Raw genomic sequence first — 22479 nt, forward strand, 5'->3', positions numbered from 1 at the left:
TGGACGCTTGCAATTATGGATAGCTATGAAATGTATGGCTGTCATTTTCTGCATAGGAGATAATGGCAAAAGCAGTATGTTGATGTGGGCTGTCTGGTGGTAAAATCTGATATCTAGGACGATTCGTGCAATATGAAATATTATAACTAAATGACACTGGTTTCCTTACCAGTCATACTAACAACATTTACATTTTTGTCCAATTTAGCTGTTTTAAGATGCATATAATTCGCTCTGGATAAAAGCGTCGATCTGCTAAATTACTCAATCTAAATGTACATTTACCGATATAACTTGGAATGTATCAAGCGGTTTACTCCGAGATAATTTATTTGAGATATTCTGAAAATCTAGTCTCCGCGTGCGTTACATTCTAACCAACTTTCTAAAAATAGCCCGTCTTGACGTCACACAGCCAATCACGGATTAGTCGGGCGGGAGGGGTCGGTATAGGGCCAGTTTGCTACAGGCCTTGCATTTCGATAATACTTTATTATGCACGAATAAGACGAACATTTGGAAGCGGTGAATCATACCTGAATTTCTCGACCATTGAGTTAACCAAAATCAGCAAGGAAAACCCAACCATTTGGCAAACTAGAGGAAAATAATAGATGACGTTATTAGCTGGTCTGAGAAGGCGGGCTAAAAATACAATTTGACAGATACCAATAGACAAATCACAACATCACAACGATTGGATTTACTGATGCATATCCAATCAACAGTTGTCTCGTACTGTCTGTCACATAAGTATTGGCCAATGAGGTATATTCAGGGGGTGGATCTCTGAAGCAAGAGTTCGTCTCTCTGTAGTCTGAGGATTAATGGACGGCTGTTGATTTTGGCAAGTAAGCCACAGCTGATCGGATCTGAAACCTGAGAAATCATCGGACCTTAGCTCAAGGAAAGGGAGGGGCTGCTATCGATTTGCAATAATAATTACTTGGAAAAGTGGATATATAAGGTTTTTGTGTTGGAATACATTGGAAAGTAAAGGGCCTTTAGTGGGGTCTGCAAGTGACTGACTGACTGATAGTTAGCTAGCTATCTAGGAAGGCGACGATAGCTAGCGAGCTAGCCAGGCGCGCCGAACCGGTTCGAAGTTCTTGATTGTACCAGGTAGAGCTAAGCAACATTCGCTACCGAAATAGAGGGAAAACCGGCTAGCTAGCTAGGTCGTTGGCTAGCCGTTGGCTGGCCAGCTAGCTAGCCTGTGCAGGTAGCTAGTTTACCCCCCCCCCCCCTCCCCGGATAAAGGAAAAGTAGTAGCGGAGTACAATTGACACCTCACTGTTGGCTAGTTAGCCATGATAACAGCCAGCTAGTAGCCAGCTTCCTCAAATACAGAAGTAAAAGGGCTCGTGAAAACTCAAAAGTATCCCAGATCCAAGGGATCCCTATCGGCCTGCAATCATGGGCAACGCGCCCACCGCCAAGAAGGGCAACGAGATGGAAAGTGGTGAGTTTACCTTGCTTCCTACTAGTAGTACTAGCTGCTTGACAACTAACAGTAACTAAGGTTTGTTACATGTCTGCGGGATGAAAGTAATATACAATATGCATTCAAGATCCTAGTCATTGTGGCCTAGTCATTACATGTATGTATTCTTTAGAATCTCCAGCCCTGTAAGCTTGTATGGTAAATTATACGCGCCCTAGACCCCCCTCTTCACTTTGGCCTCTTGTTGATCAGATTGTGCGCTTATATATGATTATATAGCTATTGAGTATTGACAAAGGTAAAGCCTTTTATCTTGAATTTCCAAAAGGTTAGTCTGGTTGTAGCCAGGAAACCCCCCAAAACCAGACGGGCAACTTGACACGCACATGTCAGCCAATTACCACTACACATATCTACCTACTGCATCCTATTTTCACAACAAATGATAGGCCTAGGCTACCACCTGTCATACCTGGGGGTCATGTACAACAGTTGATAGTTCTCTGCAGGACTGTCAATACTGAGTTTGATGTGAAACTAACTGAATTGACTACTACACTGCTCTTTCACCTGTATGTTTGGTAGTACTGCATCTTTATTTAGGCCAGGGATGGGCAACTTTGATGGGGGTGGGAGCCACAACAAATCTGAACTCCTCATTTGGGGCTGCAGTGGCTCAAGGGTCTGTAACCGCATCGATACCCACACTTGCAGTCAGAGGCCTAGGCTCCAAAGAAAGCCTTTTGGGGGCCCTAAGCTAAATGTATGTTATGAGTTAATTTCCTGGAGTTCTACATATTTTGTCATGGGACGTAGAGAAACTGTTGCAGGTTTACAGCTAATTTCCAGCAGTTCAACACATTTTGCCATAAGGTCGAGAGAAATGTTTTAATATATGACTGAGAGTGACTAACAAATTTGATGGGGCCACCCCGGTCGGTAATTCAACCATGATTACAACCAGTTTAGCTAGTTTACCGCTAACTTACCAACCTAAAAAATGTTAGCTGACATAACAAGAGAAACTGCTGATGAACAACCACATTTTGCAATTGCACCTTGTGTATTCTACTATTGTGCGAAAGGCTAGAGTTGTGGCTTTCAAGGAACGGGACACTAATCCGGACGCTTATGAGATATCCCACTATGTTTGATGCCTCTAACGAGGCATCAAACAGGCAAAGCGTCAATACAGGACTAAGATCAAATCATACTACGCCGGCTCTGATGCTCGTCGGATGTGCCAGGGCTTGCAAACTATCACAGATTACAAAGGGTAACTCAGCCACAAGTTGCCCAGTGATACGAGCCTACCAGACCAGCTAAATGAATTCTATGCTTGCATTGAGGCAAACACCATTGAAACATGCATGAGAGCACCAGCAGTTCTGGATGACTGTGTGATCTCGCTCTCTGTAATACTGTCTGTAATACCGACGTTTCAAACAGACCACCATAGATTACCTTGGTAGTCTCTGTACCCGAGAACATCTAAACGCCCCGTAGCACTCGCATCTCACATGCTTTGAATGGCTTGGTGCACAGCAACACCATCATCCCAGACACCCTGGACCCACTCCAGTTCGCATACTTCCCCAACAGATCCACAGATAACGCAATCTCTATTGCACTTCACACTGCCCTTTCCCGCCTGGACAAGAGGAACACCTAATGTGAGTGCTTTTCATTGACTACAGCTCATTGTTGAACATCATAGTGCCCTCCAAGCTCATCACTAAGCACTGGAACCTGGGACTGAACAACTCCATCGTCAACTGGATCCTGGACTTCCTGATAGACTGCCCCCAGATGGCGAGGTTAGGCAACAACACACCTCAGTGGTGTGTGTGCTTACTCCCTGTTCACCCACGACTGCGTGGCCGTGCATGACTCCCAACATCTTCATGACATTTTCTGATGAGATAATGGTGGTAGGCCTGATCGCAGTCAACGATGAGACCGCCTTTAGAGAGGTCAGTGGCCTGGCAGTGTGGTTCCAGGACAACAACCTCTCCCGTAGCGCCAGAAAGACAAAGGAGCTGATCAAGCACTTCAAGTTCCTGGTGTCCACATCACTAAGGAATTAACATGGTCCACACACCAACACGTTGTTAAGAACGCACAACAAAGCCTCTTCCCCCTACAGGAGGCAGAAAAGGTTTGGCATGCGCCCTCTGATCCTAAAAAAGTTATACAGCTGCACCATTGAGAGCATCCTGACTGGCTGCATCACTGCTTAGTATGTTAACCCCTTGGCATCCAACCGCAAGGCGCTACAGAGGGTAGTGCGTATGGCCCAGTACATCATTGGGGCCGAGCTCTCTGACATCAAGGACCGCTATACCAGTTGGTGTCAGAGGAAGGCCGTAAATGGTCAGACTCCAAGTCAAACTGTTCTCTCTGCTACTGCACGGCAAGCGGTACCGATGCACAAAGTCTGGAACAAACCGGACACTAAACCCCCCCCCCCCCCCCCCCAAGCCATAACACTACTAAATAGTTAGTCCAGGTAGCTATTTGCTTATCTGCATTGACACTCTTTGCACTAACTATTTTGACTCATCTCACATGCTGCTACTGTTTATTATATATCCTGTTGCCTAGTAACTTTTATTTTACCTTTACCTAGGCAAGTCAGTTAAGAAAAAATATATTTACTGTCGGCCTAGGAACAGTGGGTTAAATGCCTTGTTCAGGGTCAGAGCGACAGATTTTTACCTTGTCAGCTCGGGGATTCGATCTAGCAACCTTTCGGTTACTGGCCCAGCACTCTAACCACTAGGCTACCTGGCTATTTTACCCCTACCTATGCATATATCTATCTCAATTACCTTGTGCCCCAGCACATTGTCTCGGTATTGGTACCCCGTGTATATAGCCAAGTTATCCTTACTCATTGTGTATTTATTCCTTATTATTTTTGTCTATTTCTCTATTTTTCACTGCTCTGTTGGGAAGGGCCTGTAAGTAAGCGTTTCACTGTTAAGGCGCCAGCATGCTTCTGTTCGGCTGGCGCCTAGCCGAACTAGGATGCTTGCGTATTCCCTTAAGACCTTTGCTTGAGAAATGTGGCAATAGTACTATTTGTCCCTTTTGAGACACCAGTATACACTTCCTCAATTATAATTAATCTAAGGTAACTCAAGAATTCTGTCAAATGTTGACATTTTTGCAGAGATCTTAGTCATGCAATTTTACATCTTAGATGTTTGGTGCAGTGTTTTGTAATTAAAAAATGTGCATGAAAATTAGTTAGTTCGTTGAATGAAAAATACTTTATTGAAGAGTCCCTACTGTTGACCAATCACCGACGGGGCTCTGAACAGCTGTGGAAAAACCTTCTCCGAAGTCCAAAGACAACATTATAATATATGCACATACTCTTCCAAACTGTTTCGGCTGGGAAGCATGCAGACACCTTTAGTCTACATCGTTTGTTTACGAAGCATGTGACAAATAACATTTGATTCTAACGCTCAAAAGTAAGTTCAGAACCTGTCGGAGTCCCCCTCCCCCAATTATTATTAAAAAATGTTTTGGGGGAAATTGATCCAAGGGGTGGCCAGACTGCCAGTTGCCCTTCCCTGATCTAGGCCAATCGGTGCCACTACAGAGGCACACCCGTCAGGTAGCAGGGGTAAGATCCTCTACTTTCAGTGTAAATCGCTATGTATAGGACTTAAACACACTGCAGATGTCCTTTTTTGGATGCAGCTTTTCAGGAGAAATAGTCAGTCTAGTTTGGAATAGAGGATAGAATGGTCCTTGTTATGTTCCTCTTTTTTTGGGACTTCAGTGTTTATCCCTGCCCCAGCCTATACAACTTTAAGAAGCCAAACTTTGCCAGATGTCTGAGTGTTTGTTTATATAATGGATGTTACTCGTGGGGGACCCCAATGTAAACACAGTAGTGGTCATCAGCCTTGAATCCCACACTGTACTTGACTGAAGGAGGAGGGTGTGGTGGGACACTGAAGGCACAGGGGCGGGGTCATATGATGCGGGTGGTGTGATACACTCCAGGCTAAACCGTGATACTGAGGAGTCTCTTGAACATCATGTGATGAACAGCATTTAGAACAAGAACACTCTGTGTGCCCTCCTGCCCATCTCTGGGTCGCGGCTCCCTCTCAAAGCTGCTCTGCACAGCTTTTAGCCGGTGCCATCCATTTGTTTCCCCGCTGCTTCCCTTTTCCTCCACTGTCTCTCTGCTTCCCTATAAGTGGTGACTCTCTCCCTCGTTGATATCCTGGTCTTTTAACCCTCTGTAACTGAAATGTTCAGTATCGCTATGGAAATGAACCACCTTCTCTAATAGAGCTTTCCATGGAGGGTGAATGCAATGCAGCATCCCATCCAAACTGCATTAAAGGCTTTTTCTGTTTACAAGTAGGAGTGGCTGTCCCGGAGCAGGTTTGGAAAAACAGTGCTATGCATCCATAACACTAGCTGTTACATTGGCGTGCGCTTGGTTGGAACGGGTGTCTGTGAAATGATCCTCGGCTGCTTGTAGAGCATACATGTGAAGAGCAGACCAGCCTGGTACCATTAACCCTTGTCTTTGGGTCTGTGTCCCACTGAAACGAGGCCGCCCAGAGATCACTGCTCCACCGCTTCTCAGTTGTCTAAGCACACAGCTTTTAGATGGTATTAATGGAGGGATTAGCAGAGAGCTGCACACTGCTAAGATCCGACCCCTGGGCGGGGGCAGAGGAGGTCCCAGAGCCGTCAGAGGTTTGTCCACATGCCATGCTTGACATCCTTATCGGCCTGGATGGCCTCGCTATGGGCCCGCCCTGATCCCCAGAGACAGGTGCTGACCGGGGCTTCAGACGCTTACGCCCACCATGGCAGGGCAGCTATTTTCAACTGGACAACCAGAGGAAAAGGACAGCATGCAGCCCGCTCTGAGAGACAAGACTATAGAGGACGGTGAGGCTTAAGGTCCGGTTCAGGTGGACCCTGTCTCTCAGCCCTGCCTGCCCTCTCTTCCCTGATACAGACGGACATAGGGGAGGCGTTGCTGTGGAGAGCTGAGCCAGGGCCCACAGGAAGGAGTAGGGTGGACTGTGTATGAGCTCAGGCAGGAAGTGGAGGAGCCTCTGGATTCATTGCTGCAGAGTGTCAGGCTTTGTCTCTACCTACATAACATGGCAGGACAGCTTCAAGTCTAGTCAGATATCCAACCTCTTATACAGAATCCTCCAAGGGTCGGTGGTGCTCCACTTGTCTCGAAGTTCAGTGCTCCTCTCTGAAGGACACTTTTTTTTCCCTTGCTAGTTGCTACAGGTCCTAGGCTGGTGCCATGTCGATGCTGCACAGGCTGGCGGGGAGGCTGTTCCAGCACGCTGGGCCCTGTCTGGGAAACACCAGCGGTGGGGAGGGCAGACACTGCCAGCCACAGGAGGAGCCAGCGGCCCACTGCTGGAGTGAGTGACTGACTTGATTGGAGCAAGGGGGCGGAGCCTTTTCCACGACACACACGAGGGAGGGGAGTGATTGTTTGGAGTGGCTTGAGGGGGGCGGGGGGATGTGACTGGGTGTGTCAGCTGTCCGTACACAATCACACTGTTTTCCAGTTCTCTTGTGGATTCGGTGCTCTCTGTGTGCATTTTACTATATTTGTGACTACCAAAAGTTCTCACAAAAATGCTAAGCCAACAAAAATTCAAGTGTGAACATTTTGCTAATTCTCACTTGTAAAAATGCAATTTTAGAGTTAGAATTAGATGTAGGGGAAAATAGGATTTTGAATGGGAATAAAAAAAAAGTGTCCCCAAAAAGTCGTAACGTAATAGTAAGACATAGCTGTGTGTTGGGCAGGATGACTTTGCTTTGGTCCGGGTTCTACGGAAGTAGACTCAATTTGATTATCTTTGGTTTTTGGCTAGGTTAGTTGTTTTTGTACTGATGTTGTGTGGCCATCACACACACAAAGCTCTTTTTGATTCAGCACCTCGTGTTTTGTTCTGTTGCCTGGTGTCGGCTGCGTCACAAAGTTCCAGGGAAGCCGTTTGTCTGTCTCCCGGGAAACCCGTCGGTGTGTCTGTCCAGCGGGGTTCCCTCTGTGCTCCGGGCCACATGTGTCTGTCTCGGGGACAAGATGTCTGACTCACCCTAGCTTCCTTCAATCTGGATTTGCATATCTGAACATGTCATTCCATTGTTGTCTACAGTCCCTCTGTGTGGGTACTGCTCAGTAGTCAGTCCCTCTATATGAAATGACATGCATTTGGCCCTGTGACGCTACACTGTCAAGGTGGAGCTTTCACTGTGGCTATAAATATGTGTGTGGCTGGCGGGGTGGTTTACGCTGGCGGGGTGGTTATGCTGGCTTGTATAACAGGGCCAGGCTGGTATTTGTAAAGCACAGCACTTCTTGACTCTTTTTAAAGGCACTTTGTTCTTCTGGGCATGCTCAGATAAGAACAGATAAGTAAGTTCTTGTAAGAATGCCCAGTCACTCACCTCTTGTAACTCCAAGTGCTGACTGAACCTAAGTATCTGACAGTACAGTGGCCAGAAGCAAACTACAAGGACTGTAAAGACTGGTCTGTGAAGTGGCTGGGTTGTGGATTTATCACTAATTTCCTCTGGACTCTCTCACACACCCAACGGATGTCTCTGCAGCCTCTCTCTCTTTCGCTTCTTCTCTCACTATCTCCCTCTCTCGCTAATATATATCTCCCCCCAACAGTATGGCTTTCTGTGTCACCCCCCTCCCCCACATCTCTATGTCCAGCTCCACTCTTCCACTGCCTCTAATGCGTTGCCTGCGGGCTGTGTGCTCTATAAATGAGGTCCGATGTGGTTTAGCGGGCTACAGAGTGAAATCTCGGTCAGCGTGCCCCAATCTAACCCCCTGTGCCTGCGTCACAAGGTCCCAGCCAAGCCCAGGGGAGAGATGGGATTGATCGGGACATCGATCCTGGGCACAGTGGTGTGTGTTGCATTGGGCACTAGAGGGGATGTGTTTTAGCTGTGGTTGGTTTGTGACTGCTGTGGTTGGTTTGTGACTACTGTGGTTGGTTTGTGACTGCTGTGGTTTTTCTTTAGAAAAGCTTTTTAGGAAACATCTGAAATGGTTTCATGCCGTCCTGCTGTGGCATCTCACATGGGTACTTGCATAGACTAGAGGTCGACCTACTATGATTTTTTTCAACGCCGTACTGATACCGATTTATTGGAGGACCAAAAAAAGCCGATACATATGAATCTGCCTATTTTTTTAAAAATTTTATTTGTAATAATTACAACTACTGAATGAACACTTATTTGAACTTAATATAATACATCAAAATCAATGTAGCCTCAAATAAATAGTGAAACGTTCAATTTGGTTAAATAATGCAAAAACAAAGTGTTGGAGAAGAAAGTAAAAGTGCAATATGTGCTATGAAAAGCTAACGTTTAAGTTCCTTGCTCGGAACATATGAAAGCTGGTGGTTCCTTTTAACATGAGTCTTCAATATTCCCAGGTAAGAAGTTTTAGGTTGTAGTTATTATAGGACTATTTCTCTTTATACCATTTGTATAGTGACACAATTTCACCTGGTTAATATTGCCTGCTAACCTGGATTTCTTTTAGCTAAATATGCAGGTTTAAAAATATACTTATGTATTGATTTTAAGAAAGGCATTGATGTTTATGGTTAGGTACACATTGGAGCAACGATACGCACTGCAGCGATTATATGCAATGCAGAACACGCTAGATAAACTAGTAATATCATCAACCATGTGTAGTTAACTAGTGATTATGATGGCTATTTTATAAAATAAGTTTAGTGCTAGCTAGCAACTTACCTTGGATTACTGCATTCGCGCAACAGGCAGTCTCCTCGTAGAGTGCAATGAGAAGCAGGTGGTTAGAGTGTTGGACTAGTTAACTGTAAGGTTGCAAGATTGAATCCCCCGAGCTGACAAGGTAAAAATCTGTCGTTCTGCCCCTGAACGAGGCAGTTAACCCACTGTTCCTAGGCTGTCATTGAAAATAAGAATGTGTTCTTAACTGACTTGCCTAGTTAAATAAAGGTGTAAAAAAATAAATAAATAAATACCGATGTCATAACAATCGGAAATAGACCCAGGAGGTTTTCCTGATCACATGATCTGAGCAGAAAAAACCCTTGGTCTACTGATGGGTTGTGTTGATGAGAGTAATATTGATGGTGCCAGGAATTCAGGTTGTTCTCATGGTTTGACAGAGCAGAGGACTGTCATGACTTTTTTTCCATAGGAGAGTTCCTCTCTGGGCTTCATAAATATAACCCCTGGTTGTGGTGATGCCCCTCCCCCTGGTGACCAGGCCCCTGCTGTTGATGTGTGTTTAAAGGATCGGGAGCAGGAGGTAGAAATGTGTGCAGAATAAATATAGACACAAACGGAGCACAGGTCCAATTGATCTATGCGAGTTGTTGTAACACGAGCACAGCACTGTGGGCTTTATTTGGCTCTGGACTACCAGGGGCTCTGGCTGCTGAATGAGCTCTGCTCTTTGCCAGGACACAAGACAGACAGACGAAACTGGAAAGTGAATGTAGAAGGTGAGCGAAGAAACCAAGGAGGTTGAAGGTTGTCTGGGTTTCTGGACGTAATGGGAGAAGGGCCGATGAGCCAACCACTGTGAGGAGGAACGAGGAAGAAGAGGCAGGTCGCGACGTAGGAGTAACAGGGCTGATGTCAGGCTCAGACAGCCACAGGAAGAGCTCCAGGAGGCATGGTAGCAGGAAGAGGGAGTCTGGGTCCACCTCTGGCTCCGAGGCTGCGGTTGCAGCACCAGAGATGCCCATAGCGATCCCTGACGGTAAGGGAGGGCCATTGTTGGTTTAACTGTTGCGCTGTTTGATAGCTAGACGTAACTTTCCTCCTTAGTTCTGGCTGTAGGCCTACAGTATGGAAGTGGTGTCTTCTATGGGAGACTGTTGTGGTTTACCTAAAGGAACAAACTGACTGGGAAATGTACTCTCCCAGGAGACTAGTCTGCTTTTCTTCTCAATGGCTCTGGCATGGGAGCAACATGGTTGTAGTCATGTTTATATGAACTTTGTTCAGTGCTGCTCTCTGGTCTTCCTCTTCTGTTGGAGTTGTTCTCCAGAGAGCTGCTAGAGGGGTGGGTAGGTGTGTGTTTATAGCCCCTTTGTGAATGGAGAAAAGCAGAACCACTGAGATATTAGTGCTGATCACAAGGGTCTTTATGGCTTTGAGGTTTTGACTGTTAGTGATGCTCCAGAGGTTTTGTATAATTTCATCCACTAGTTTTGAAAGTTGTTCTCACGAGCCAAAATGGTTCCCCAACAATTGTGTACAACGTCATCCATTTTGTATGATATGTTTCGAATTCCAATTCTTACAATATATTAGGAATGAAGTGTTTTTATTATGAAAGGAACAAGCACGCAGCTCGCCAGAACAAAAATGTTTATGGAATGTAAGGATTGCGTGGCGTTCTCCAGATTACAGATGGTGTATTAGGCTATCCATGTGTGGATAGATTACAGATGGTGTATTAGGCTATCCATGTGTGGATAGATTACAGATGGTGTATTAGGCTATCCATGTGTGGATAGATTACAGATGGTGTATTAGGCTATCCATGTGTGGATAGATTACAGATGGTGTATTAGGCTATCCATGTGTGGATAGATTACAGATGGTGTATTAGGCTATCCATGTGTGGATAGATTACAGATGGTGTATTAGGCTATCCATGTGTGAGCCATAAATTGACACAGAAGATTTGAGATCTGTTTAATCTCTTCATTTAAAGAGAATTGCATACTGGTTTAAGAGGGTGACATTTAAATGTTCAGCTTTCCTCTGACAAACCCATCGATTTACTGTAGTGTACATATTCTCCCCCCCCTGCCCTCAGCCCTCTGTCTCCTATAGTAGTATTAATAGTACTGCTTACTAGTAGCAGCCTGCAAGCCTGTGTCCCCAGTGTTGAGTGGTACTGATGCTAACTTACTAGTAGCAGACAGCCAGCCAGCCAGTGCTGAGTGGTACTGGTACTCTCATACAAGTAGCAGCCAGCCACTGTCCTCAGTGTTGAGGCATAGATAGATATGAGCAGGGATTAATGAGGAAGGGCTGGTATCTACATGTTCCCACAAAGCACAGTGATCAGCCCAATAAAGATAAGAGGAAGAGTTGTGCTGCACTTCTACATGTGATGCCGTGTCTGTGTGCATTAGAGCTATAGAGTGTGTGACTATATAAAGGTTATGATAAGTCACTTTGGAGAGGATAAAATCTCTCACACATTCACTGGCACAGAGACCGTAATGCGTTCACACACAATACATTCACATAGACTGCCTGTATCGATTGGCTCTCTGCTCTCGTTCTGACATGGCTGGAGGAGTAAGTATTAGATAACCTGACCTCAGTTGATTTGGCTTCAACATCAGTGGAAATAAGCCCTGTCTGTGTGGCCAGAGTGAGGGAGATGGGCAGCCTTGGGCTAGGCTACTTGTGCCACCGGTAAGGTACACACGACTCATTCTATCACACGCTCAAGTTAATCTCCAAAATATCACTATTTAGCCTTACAGAGAAGTCTTTATATTATAGCTCTGGTCAGTGGTTATAGACGTGAACCTCTGCTGAACTGTATCACAACATCCTCGTTCTCATCTAAATGTGTCTGATGGAATCAGTGTGTCGTGAAGTAGGGTAGGTGCTAAACCATCTGTTTGCTCTGTTACAGTGAAGGAGTTTCTTGCCAAAGCCAAAGAGGATTTCCTCAAGAAATGGGAGAATCCAGCACAGGTGAGTTAGGAAAGAGGGAAGTGTAGGAATGAATGACAGGCCTGCACACACTCAAAGACCCCAGCATACCAGCCCAGTGTCAGTCACGCCTGGGTGAGAAGGGAAGTGGGCCCTCTGCTGGATCTAACTACAATCACATTTGTTGGAACTTCATATTTTTATGCTTTGGGGCACACACAATAAATGAGCCTGGTCTACATAGAATGATATCTTTACTGATTATGTTCAGCATTTAGCATAACACTTTCCCTCCTTTTTCTTTTAGCTTAACACCAGTTTAATTTGCTATTGTAGTAATGTAAGAATGACTCATACCTTTGCTGCAATATGTGTGCACTGGCAGGACTAACAGTTGCCTGACGCATTGCACTTTTTGAATGTCTCAGAATCTGTAGCACATCCTGCATTTTTTTTTTTGACAGGACAGTGTGAAGTTTGATGGGTAATTTGAGTCCAGTGTTGCTACACAACCTGACTCTGGCACCCTGATAGGCACTCTGGCTGGTGTTGGGCTTGTTTCCCTGTTCTAACTGACATGCTCTCCTCTCCAGAACACCGCAGCCTTGGATGGCTTTGACCGTCTGAAGACCCTGGGCACGGGCTCGTTTGGTCGAGTCATGCTGGTCAAGCACAAAGATTCGGGCCAGCATTTTGCCATGAAGATACTTGACAAACAGAAGGTATGGTAATGTGGCCTAGGGAGTCAGTTGTGCGTTGTATGGTTTTCAGAGCTGGGTTTGATTTAATTCAAATTCAGTTAGTGAATTGACTCAAAGTCCTCTTTTACAGTACATGTAGATATTTTTATATTAATGAATACAAATGTATATTAATCCCATGAGTTGATTTATGTGAAATGGAGTTGACCCCCTCAACCCTGGTGCTGTTACTGTCTCTCAGCCCATTAGTCAGAGATGTAGGGGGCTCTCCTTGCTTAACAAGGTGTCCTGGTTTGTTCCCCTCAGGTGGTGAAGCTGAAGCAGATAGAACACACGCTGAATGAGAAACGCATCCTGCAGGCCGTCAGCTTCCCCTTCCTGGTGCGGTTGGAGCACTCTTTCAAGGTACTGCTGGACGCGCGTGTGGGTGCATGCGTTCGTGTCAGTGTTTCCATTAGTCGGTAGTAGACAACTTTCGGCTGTATTTTTATGTCTTATTTTTTAAGGTGCGAAGTAAAATTGGCACTGGACAATGGTCCGGGAGAAGGGAAATACCCTTTGCAAATGTTTTATTTTTTTAGCCTATTCAATGATGAACGTACCAGTTGATGTAAAGACGTTTGACCGTTGATTATCAGTATGTGTTCATTTGCATCGTTTTGTGGGATTAAATTGGCACGTCTGTGTATTCATTATGTCTCTTATCACACGTGCACAGCATACCGATAAGGAAAATCTGTCAGACGGCGCTTTTATAAGCCCAATCATTGTGCAATAATTTTTTAATTGTGTGTTAAAAATAGTTAATGGGCCATGAATAAAAATAGCGAATGTTTCTCAACTGGTAATTGGAAGTGTTCACCATTCAAATGCATAGGCAACAAAGGCAGGCTTCAGCAGTGCGTTTAAATTGTAGTTTGCATTTTGAGAACCTGTAGCTACTTTATTATTTGAAATGTTTTAGTACATATTATGAGGCATGTTTTACCTTGCTTCAAAGTAGCCCAGGCAAAATCCCACCATATCTGTGGAGGCAGTTCTTTAATAAAGACTTCCATATAGCATTGAAACCAGTATACTATTTCTCTCATGATCTATTGGTTTTCAACTAGTTTTTTATTGTCCCGTAGCCAAATGCACGTTCTCATGTCGCCTTGGTACATTGCTGCGCTAATAATGTTAATAGTTGATCAACATTTTAAGCTGAAGTTCTGATCTGTTGCATCACATTCATTTCTGTTTTTATGTAGCCAGGCCTACTGGTTATATGAATTTGGGCTCTATCGTCCCACAACTGTCGCAGTCTATTTGGGCTTTTTCTTTCTCGACAAGCTGACCAATCGAGTAGGCCAACGTTTCTACTATGGGGGATAGTAGATTGACATGGGCTCATAGGGGGTGTGTCCAAAAGACTAGGGGAAGCTAAGCTTTCCCAAAGTAAATTGAGTTAAATTGCCAAATTGATTATAGCCTAATTGGCCTACTCCTGTCTACACAGAAATAAATAAATACAATCATTCAAATGAGGCTACTAAAGCATGAATTGGCCACAGGAACATTAGCTTCCCCTAGCCTTAAATTATAATGATTTTTGGGGGGGGGGATTGTTTTAAATTGCATTGCCTACAGTCGGAAGGAAAGGCAGCGTGCGCAATTTGGGTTGCCACTGTCATTGAAAAGTAGAGGCCCATCTAGGCATATTGCAATATTTCCAAACTCAATTGTGGGAAAACAGTTTGAAAAGCACATGGCTATTTCTGTAAAGAGAAGACAATGAAAAGACTCAACTGTCTTTTAGTTATCAAAATTTAACTTAGGTTTACTGTATCTTATTGGCAACAGCGGAGAGCATCAGCCTTATCACCGGTGACTGTGCACTGCTCATATTCACTCTATCATTGTTGGGTCAGGGGGGGGCAAGCAATTGGGGGGGGGGGGGCAATCATTTCCTCCTCCAGTTTAGATTGCCCTCCTATTTGTCTCCCCTTCTCTCCGGCCTATTCTCTGGACAACGTTGTTTTTATTGATCTGTTTGTCAATGGCAGCAGAGTAGGCTACCCTGTCATTTGTGGTGTTAAAGATTCTGCTAATGTCTCCAGTCACAAGGTGTAGTAGAATTGAATGAGATGTGTTTTTCCCATGCAAAGAAAGGTGTCTGCTGTAGCCCAGGCATCTACTCTATATGCACACAGCCATTCATTCAACTCTTTATACAAACATTTGATTTGAGTTGTATTATTAGCCTAAATTATGACTATCCAATATGCTCATCACATTACAAATAGCCTACTATCTTACATAAGTCTGCAAATGTGATGATGCATGGAATGTTTTATTATAAAGGTGCAATTTGTTATGGTGAATATGTGCTTCCCCAAAGTTTAAACTCACGCTCCGCCTGTGCATAGGCTAGTGGTTTTACTATTTGTTACTGGTCTTGTTGGCTGAGGAAAAGTACATGTGGACAGTTATTCTAACATCTTCAAAGTGTGCAGTAAGGGGACACGTCATTGCATCCTGGGCTTGCATGTTCTGTTATGATTAATTACCATAATCGAAATGAGATTCCTGTCATTCTGAGCACCGTGGGTGGACCCCCTAATCAGGTTACGCTCCCAATGCAAATGTGTTTGGTCAATTTTAAATGCGCTCAAATGTCCGGGGCCACATTTTCCTAACGGAACATACTTCCAGGTTTGTGTGTGAAGGTGAGGTTCACAACTCAACTATGTGAAATATTTCTCTCCGTAGGACAACACTAACCTGTATATGGTGATGGAGTATGTCCCTGGCGGTGAGATGTTCTCACATTTAAGGAGAATTGGCAGGTTCAGGTGAGTCTGTTTACCAGTCTCCCACTGTTGGAAATATAACCAAATAGCTACAGTAGTTAATCCTCCCCATTTTCCATAGACCATGACTCCACAACAGCCTCCTAGTAAATATATTGTGGTGTCCACGTTACCCTCTGACCTCTCTCGCTCTCTCTCTGCCTGCAGTGAGCCCCACGCCCGCTTCTACGCCGCCCAAATTGTTCTGACCTTTGAATACCTTCACTCACTGGACCTCATCTACCGAGATCTGAAACCAGAGAACCTGCTCATTGATAACCAGGGATACATACAGGTGAGAACACGCACATAGTCAAAGGTAGGACTAATGGAGAACAAGCATGGGTGTGCTGTACATACTATGCATTATACATGCCCTGATTTTGTAAATGCTCTTAAATAAATAAACCTTAGTACACAATGTAATTTACATTTGGCCAAACTGAATGATAAGGAGGGTGACTAGGTTGATTTAATTTAAAAAGACAATAGTGTAATGATGAGTTTTGTCTATCAGAAGCAAATCATTTAACTGCGCTCCTTGCTGGTTGATAACATTCTCTTTTACGTTTTACTTTGTAAAAGATGCTGTTATGGAACTGATTTATTTACTGTAACTCTATTACTAATGTATTGTAAGGGAAAGGAAAATATGCTATGTGTTGCAGTAGACCTTTAGAAAAATGCCAAACATATCCTTGACTCTATCCAAGGAAGCAAACGATGCCAACCCACTGAATGAATGACAAATGGGTGAGAATTGTGCAAGTTACTTCACAACCTAATTGAAATTAGGCCGAACTGAATGATACGGGTGAAGAAGTTAATTTAATCTAGAACAACAATGGTGTAATGAGTTTGTTATGCTTATATATCAGCATTGACGCCCATGTTAATAATTTGAGTGCCTTGCAGATTGCTACAATTCTCTTTTACGTTTTACTTTGTGCTTATGTTTGCTACACCTTGGGGGTTGATCTGCGTCTGATACATATGCTGAAGGGAACGCATGGCAACGGTCTCTAGCGGCTGCTGGTAGGCTGAAAGGCCAGGCAGTTCAAGTGTTAAAGGGATCACATGCTAGCGGATACCATAGACTTCCAGTGATTATGCTAAAGCTAGTTAACATTGGCTCGCAAAACTACCTCTAACTTCCTTCATACTGGACACAGAAACATAAAAATGGTCTCTAAGTTCATCTGACTCTGGGGAAGTAGATAAAGGGCATCATTGCCAAAATCCTGGAAGTATAACTTTAAGCGGATGTCAGAACTGAATTGTTTGTCATTGCTGAGACATCTGTGTTCCTCCCAGGTAACAGATTTTGGTTTTGCAAAGCGCGTGAAGGGCCGGACCTGGACGCTGTGTGGCACTCCGGAGTACCTGGCCCCTGAAATCATCCTTAGCAAAGTGAGTGGTCACCACCAAACCCCCGGCCTGCCGTCACACCTCGTATCCATAACAACACCGGGGTTTTTTACCATAACATAGGGGTCATTACCATGACACAGCAAAGATCATGTCACTACAGCCACTCACAAACAGCTCTGACCACGATTACAACCGCTGACTAGAGAAGAGCTTATGTATGACACGTTCCATTCATTTTGTGCTTAGTTCTGCCTCTTTCCCTGGGAATCTAACACTCCTCTTTCTCTCCCCCCAGGGTTATAATAAGGCGGTGGACTGGTGGGCTCTGGGCGTGCTGATTTATGAGATGGCTGCTGGCTATCCTCCCTTCTTTGCTGACCAGCCCATTCAGATCTATGAGAAGATTGTATCAGGGAAGGTGAGTACAGAGTACATCAGACAGAAACCCAGATTACACTCTTCCTTTAAGACCTGCTTTCAGTACCAGTCAGATAAGGCAGTTCATTGTCATTTACCTCCAAACTAATTAGCTGTCTATAGCTAGGTTTCCATCCAATTTGAAACAGATTTTCATGTGGGTGGTCTAAAATATGCATAAAACAATATGCACATTTTCCCACCAGAGATGTTTCTATCAAATAGACTTGTGGTGAATAAAAGGCTGTGCGTGATGACGTACTGCACATAGTCACTTTTGAGGTCGATTCCCATGTCCCGAAATGGAAAGATCCATGTTAAATGGGTTTCCATCGAAATGATCAACTCTACTGATGGTTTCGTCACAAACTGTTGTTTATATAGCGAACGTGTCCATTCTGGTCTGGGCATGTGTGCTCTAGCCAACATCTCGCAGATACAGTGCAGGTAGGCTACCTACATTATGAGGTTATTATGGATTAGAGCAATATTATTTGGGGGTCAAACGGCAGCCAAGCATCGATCATCATGTCACCAGAATAAGACTCTCAATATTTATAGGAAAGGAGCATCAAGCTCATCACTTCTACTTTCACCACCCTGTGAAGTTCAGAACTTATTTCATCTGTAGCTTTTCTGAGTCGAAGTGAGAGGATCACACAACATATCATTGCTTGACTCCACGTTTACTTCGGTATGATGGTCATTATATCAATATTTACGCATAAAGGTGTTATTGTCCTACTGTGCTTTTCCTGCTTTTGTTGCTATATTCACATTAGCATTACTCTCTTCTGACCTTTGACCTTGGTGTCTTCATACATACACAGCACTTTGTAAGGCTGAATTCTAGCTCACTTCTCCTGACCTGTTTTCCAATCCCCTCTACATAGATCATGACTCCACAGCCCCACTGTAAATGTATTGTGGTGTCCACCTCACCCACTGACCTCTCAGCAGTGAGCCACATACCTGTTAAAGAAGTTTCTTGTCAGCTGTTCCTAGATCTGAGTCCATCTAGCCCCCATCTTAACCTTAATCATTAGGGGGGAAAGATTAAACAGACCCTGTCAGAGTCTATGGGCAATCTCTGGTCTTCTGTAACTGAGTCATATTTGTTAGGGAAAATTAACATTTCTGTAACGGATGACTAGATAGTTCCTCCTTCCTTTTTTTCTGTTTTGGAAAGTTTTCTACTGAACACAACGTTGACGTGTCTCTGTCCCCAGGTGCGCTTTCCCTCCCACTTCAGCTCAGACCTAAAGGACCTGCTGAGGAACCTACTCCAGGTGGACCTGACCAAGCGCTTCGGCAACCTGCGCAACGGAGTCAACGACATCAAGGGACACAAGTGGTTCGCCACCACTGACTGGATTGCCATTTACCAGAGGAAGGTGAGAAGGCCTGCTTCCATGGCTCTTCTATTGTTCACTGTATAGCCACTGGAGAGAGGCAGGTTTGGTTGGGACAGAGATTGGGTTGGGGAAAGGGAGGGATGATATAAGGGGTATGATTCAGAGCTAATTCCATTTGGTTGGTCTTGTTTGGAGACATGTTACACATGCATTACTCACATAGTCTTACATAGTTGGAATGGGGTCCACTTGACTAATAACATGTTGTCCGTAACCAGTGACTGTCAAACCGCATATGTCAGAAACTGAGGAGGAATGATACTGTGAAAGCTACAGTAGCAAGAATCTGAGTATTCTCTGTTTCAGGTGGAGGCACCGTTTATTCCCAAGTGCAAAGGCCCCGGTGACACCAGCAACTTTGACGACTACGAGGAAGAGGAAATCCGAGTCTCCTTCACAGAGAAATGTGGCAAGGAGTTTGCCGAGTTCTAGGCCCAACCAGGAGTAGCGGAAAGAGCCAGGGATGTAGAGAGAAAAGGCGGGAACAGAAGGAAATGGGAGGAGAGGTGATAAGCTGGACTGCTAACTTGCATTTTGTAATTACGACATCAACAATGTAACAACCCCACCCCCCAAATGAAGAGCGAGTGAAAAAGAACGAGAGAAAAGACCTGAAAGAGCCAGCAGTGTTGCCTTTTCTGATTGTTTCTCACCTTGTTACTTATCCATGTCCCTGTTTTCCCTCTTGTGTTTGTGGCGAGGGTAGAAGGGGCAGGGGCTAACCACCTCTCTTCAGTTGGTTTGTATCTTGACAGAGATGTAGCGACACATTTTGAGTCATTGCAGGCAGGTTGAGGCATTGATGTTCTGGTACTGAATCGAGGCTCCTCCTGAGTGGGTCCTCTCTACAAGCTTCTCAATGAACGAGGGCACCTCATTCTTGTTTTGTAATTGTCCACCCACTCCTATCTTGTTACCCCAATTTCCCCCCCCCCCCCCTCTCTCTCTGTCTCTCCATCCTGACTCTGTCCAAGCAATACCAAGTCCAACAGACGTGCCTATCATAATGCCAACTGGTTGCAAAACCGTGTCGAAAGCATTGGTGCAGAGCTTTGGCTATTGGTGGCATCAGCCCTTGTGCCCTTTCTAGTTGAAAGCTTGACACTCTCTGCACACGCCTTCTGTCCGCTCGTTGTGGCATGATTATTGGTTTCAGAGGATTCTCTCATCGCTTGCAGTTCAAGCAGTGCTGACCACTTGATCAGAGAAACAATGATTTCTCTCTTTTCATTTAGGTCTTACTACCTTTTTCGGGACCTGTGAAATTGTGTACATGAGCATTTCTGATGTTAATTAAGTCTGTATTTTCCTCCAACTGAATTTATTAGAGCATTTTAAAACCCTTTGAGGATCATTGTGTCCTCGTCAATCTGTGCTTGTGTGTTAGTGTTGAAGGGTGGGTTAAAAAGCAGTGACTAACATAATGATCACACACTCTTCTCTGACTAGTGTTTATTTAATTCATAGCACATTTATACATGTTGATGTATTATAGAAAAACGTGAATATCCATATTTTTTTCCCAGATTGTCTCTTAGCTGTGAAACCGAAATGAAGATTTCAGAAATAAACAAACAAGTATGAATTCTGCCAAATTCGCAAAAGTAATGACATTGCTTACGCAGACATGTTTGTCAGTTAACTATGAAGGTGGTGGTTTTTAATGCGCAGGAAAAAGTAGCAGAATGATGCATGTTATTTTTGTACAATATCACTTTTAAAAGAAAAGATGTGAAAGGAGTAAAGCTCTGGTCGTGGTGAGGTATCTGAAATGTTCAAACTGACTCTCACCTGCCCCTTTTGTATGATGGATCGAAGCCCGCTTTTTATCTGCCAGAAATCATGTCATTTCATTCAGTGTTCAGTTAGATGTGAACAGTTAATGCTGATTTAATCATGTTAATTCACCAGCTCTGTTCAACCTGCTGCTGGCCTGTTTACTCCTACATCCCCTGAATTCATCATCTTCAAATGGACACTTTCACAATGTATGACTGTTGGAAGTCAGGATGTAAATTTGTCAAATTATTTTCCTTTTCCTCATGAGATAGAATGTATAACAATCTGATATATGGATTTTGAAAAGCTATCCTGTGATTATTTTATTTGCAATGTCATATTTTTGGATGCAAGACAATCGCAGCCCAAATCTCACCAATGGCTGGTTTGTAGACAGAGGTGTGATGACGCAACACATTGACATGGTTTAGTTGATTTTCAACGAGGCTTTGTTTTCCCACAAGCTTTTATTTTGGGGTAATAAGGTTATATTAATTTCTTATGTAAACACTAAATGTTGAGTGATTTGGACCCCCACCAGCCTTCATTAGGCACCACACCTTGTGCACCTCTCGCAAATGCATTTCTTGTGTTTAATATACAGTATTCATCCTTCAATCAGTTTTGTCATTAAGTCTATTGTAGTATGGCTTATTTCTACCGAATATTCACATTTTTGAAAATGATTCTTTGGCAGTCCTAGAGGTTGCATCTGAATGTCTGGAGCGGTGTGGTAAGAAGGCTACTTTACAGAAGAAAACAAACGTGTATCGAGTGGAGATACAGACTTCCAAACGTATGCTCTTTGAAGAAGAAATGTTATGTTTTTTTTTTTTTTTTATCACGGTTCTTGCATGTGACACAAAACAACCAAAATGCAAGATGTCTAAGACCCATGACATGTTTTAATGACTTTCAGATTTGCAACCATTCATATACCACAACCAACTGATATTTTGCTTATTTCATTGTTTTGCATCCCTCTGGTCTTTCTAAGCATCGTTAGTAGTAAGGGAGGGTCAGTGCCAGCTACAGGTATCCAGTCACCTCCACTGCCTTGCTAGGACCCTTTGAAGCACACCTCACTTCTCCAATCATGTCTCTATTTAAAATGTTTTTTTTAAAGAAATGTGATAATGTAAGCCTAAGTTGTGACTAGAAAGTTGGTCAATTGATGTTCAGAAAACTATTTTACCATTTGGTCCTGCAAACATTTAAGGTTTTGTGCTGGAAAAGTCACTCAGTGATTAGCGGCGGAATAAGCTCCATGAACCACTGATGTGACAGCTTTTAAAAATGTAATTTGGCTTTCCTGACCCATGACCTCATGTCTATGAAATGTTTGTTCCTGTTTCTACTGACCACCTCCCACTCCCCCTGGCATCATTATAACCCTATCATCAGCTTTTCTGTGTTCATCTTTTCACTCTGTTTGATTGCCTTTGTTAGCATTCTAGTTTTACATATTCTTCATATTGAACGTCTCCATTTTTTTTACATCATGGAGAAAACGTTGCTTTCATTTTCATATTTTCTAAGTGTATTTTCAACAAACATTTGAATCCTTTTCCTTCCCGATTTGGGTACGGTGATGGTGTAGTCTATTGTACCCCCCCCCCCCCCCGGGAAACAATACGGTATATCTGCCTTTGACAGTCTTAATTATCTTACCTTCTGGAGAACTTGACAGATACCCTTAGGACACAACGAGTATGTTTTAAAAAATAAAGTCATATTTTGCAACATGTATCATTCCAATAAAGTTTTACTTGTTAAAATTAAAATTGTAT

At 43.8% G+C, this 22479-nt stretch overlaps 1 protein-coding gene across 2 annotated transcripts; it reads left to right on the top strand.

Annotated features, from left to right (window-relative positions):
• Positions 1-768: 768 nt before the first annotated feature.
• On the top strand, positions 769-22418 carry LOC109880753 (cAMP-dependent protein kinase catalytic subunit alpha-like). 2 transcript variants are annotated; one of them, XM_031828000.1, is made up of 10 exons: positions 769-1462; positions 12156-12217; positions 12769-12897; positions 13183-13281; positions 15628-15710; positions 15876-16002; positions 17022-17117; positions 17374-17496; positions 18725-18889; positions 19217-22418. In XM_031828000.1, the coding sequence occupies exons 1-10, from the start codon at positions 1417-1419 to the stop codon at positions 19340-19342; spliced, it is 1056 nt and encodes a 351-aa protein (XP_031683860.1). In that variant the 5' UTR covers positions 769-1416; the 3' UTR covers positions 19343-22418. The 2 variants fall into 2 exon arrangements, with proteins under 2 accessions (XP_031683860.1, XP_031683859.1); XM_031827999.1 differs by lacking the exon at positions 769-1462 and adding an exon at positions 6335-6873.
• The last annotated feature ends 61 nt before the right edge of the window (positions 22419-22479 follow it).

This window comes from Oncorhynchus kisutch, linkage group LG6 (assembly GCF_002021735.2).
Source record: "Oncorhynchus kisutch isolate 150728-3 linkage group LG6, Okis_V2, whole genome shotgun sequence".
In the NCBI taxonomy this organism is placed as follows: domain Eukaryota; kingdom Metazoa; phylum Chordata; class Actinopteri; order Salmoniformes; family Salmonidae; genus Oncorhynchus; species Oncorhynchus kisutch.

Coding starts and splice junctions, on each gene's coding strand:
- LOC109880753 (XM_031827999.1), top strand. CDS start 6,750: ATGTCGATGCTGCACAGGCTGGCGGGGAGGCTGTTCCAGCACGCTGGG. Junction 12,898..13,182: donor AGATACTTGACAAACAGAAG/GTATGGTAATGT, acceptor TGTTCCCCTCAG/GTGGTGAAGCTGAAGCAGAT. Junction 18,890..19,216: donor TTGCCATTTACCAGAGGAAG/GTGAGAAGGCCT, acceptor TCTCTGTTTCAG/GTGGAGGCACCGTTTATTCC.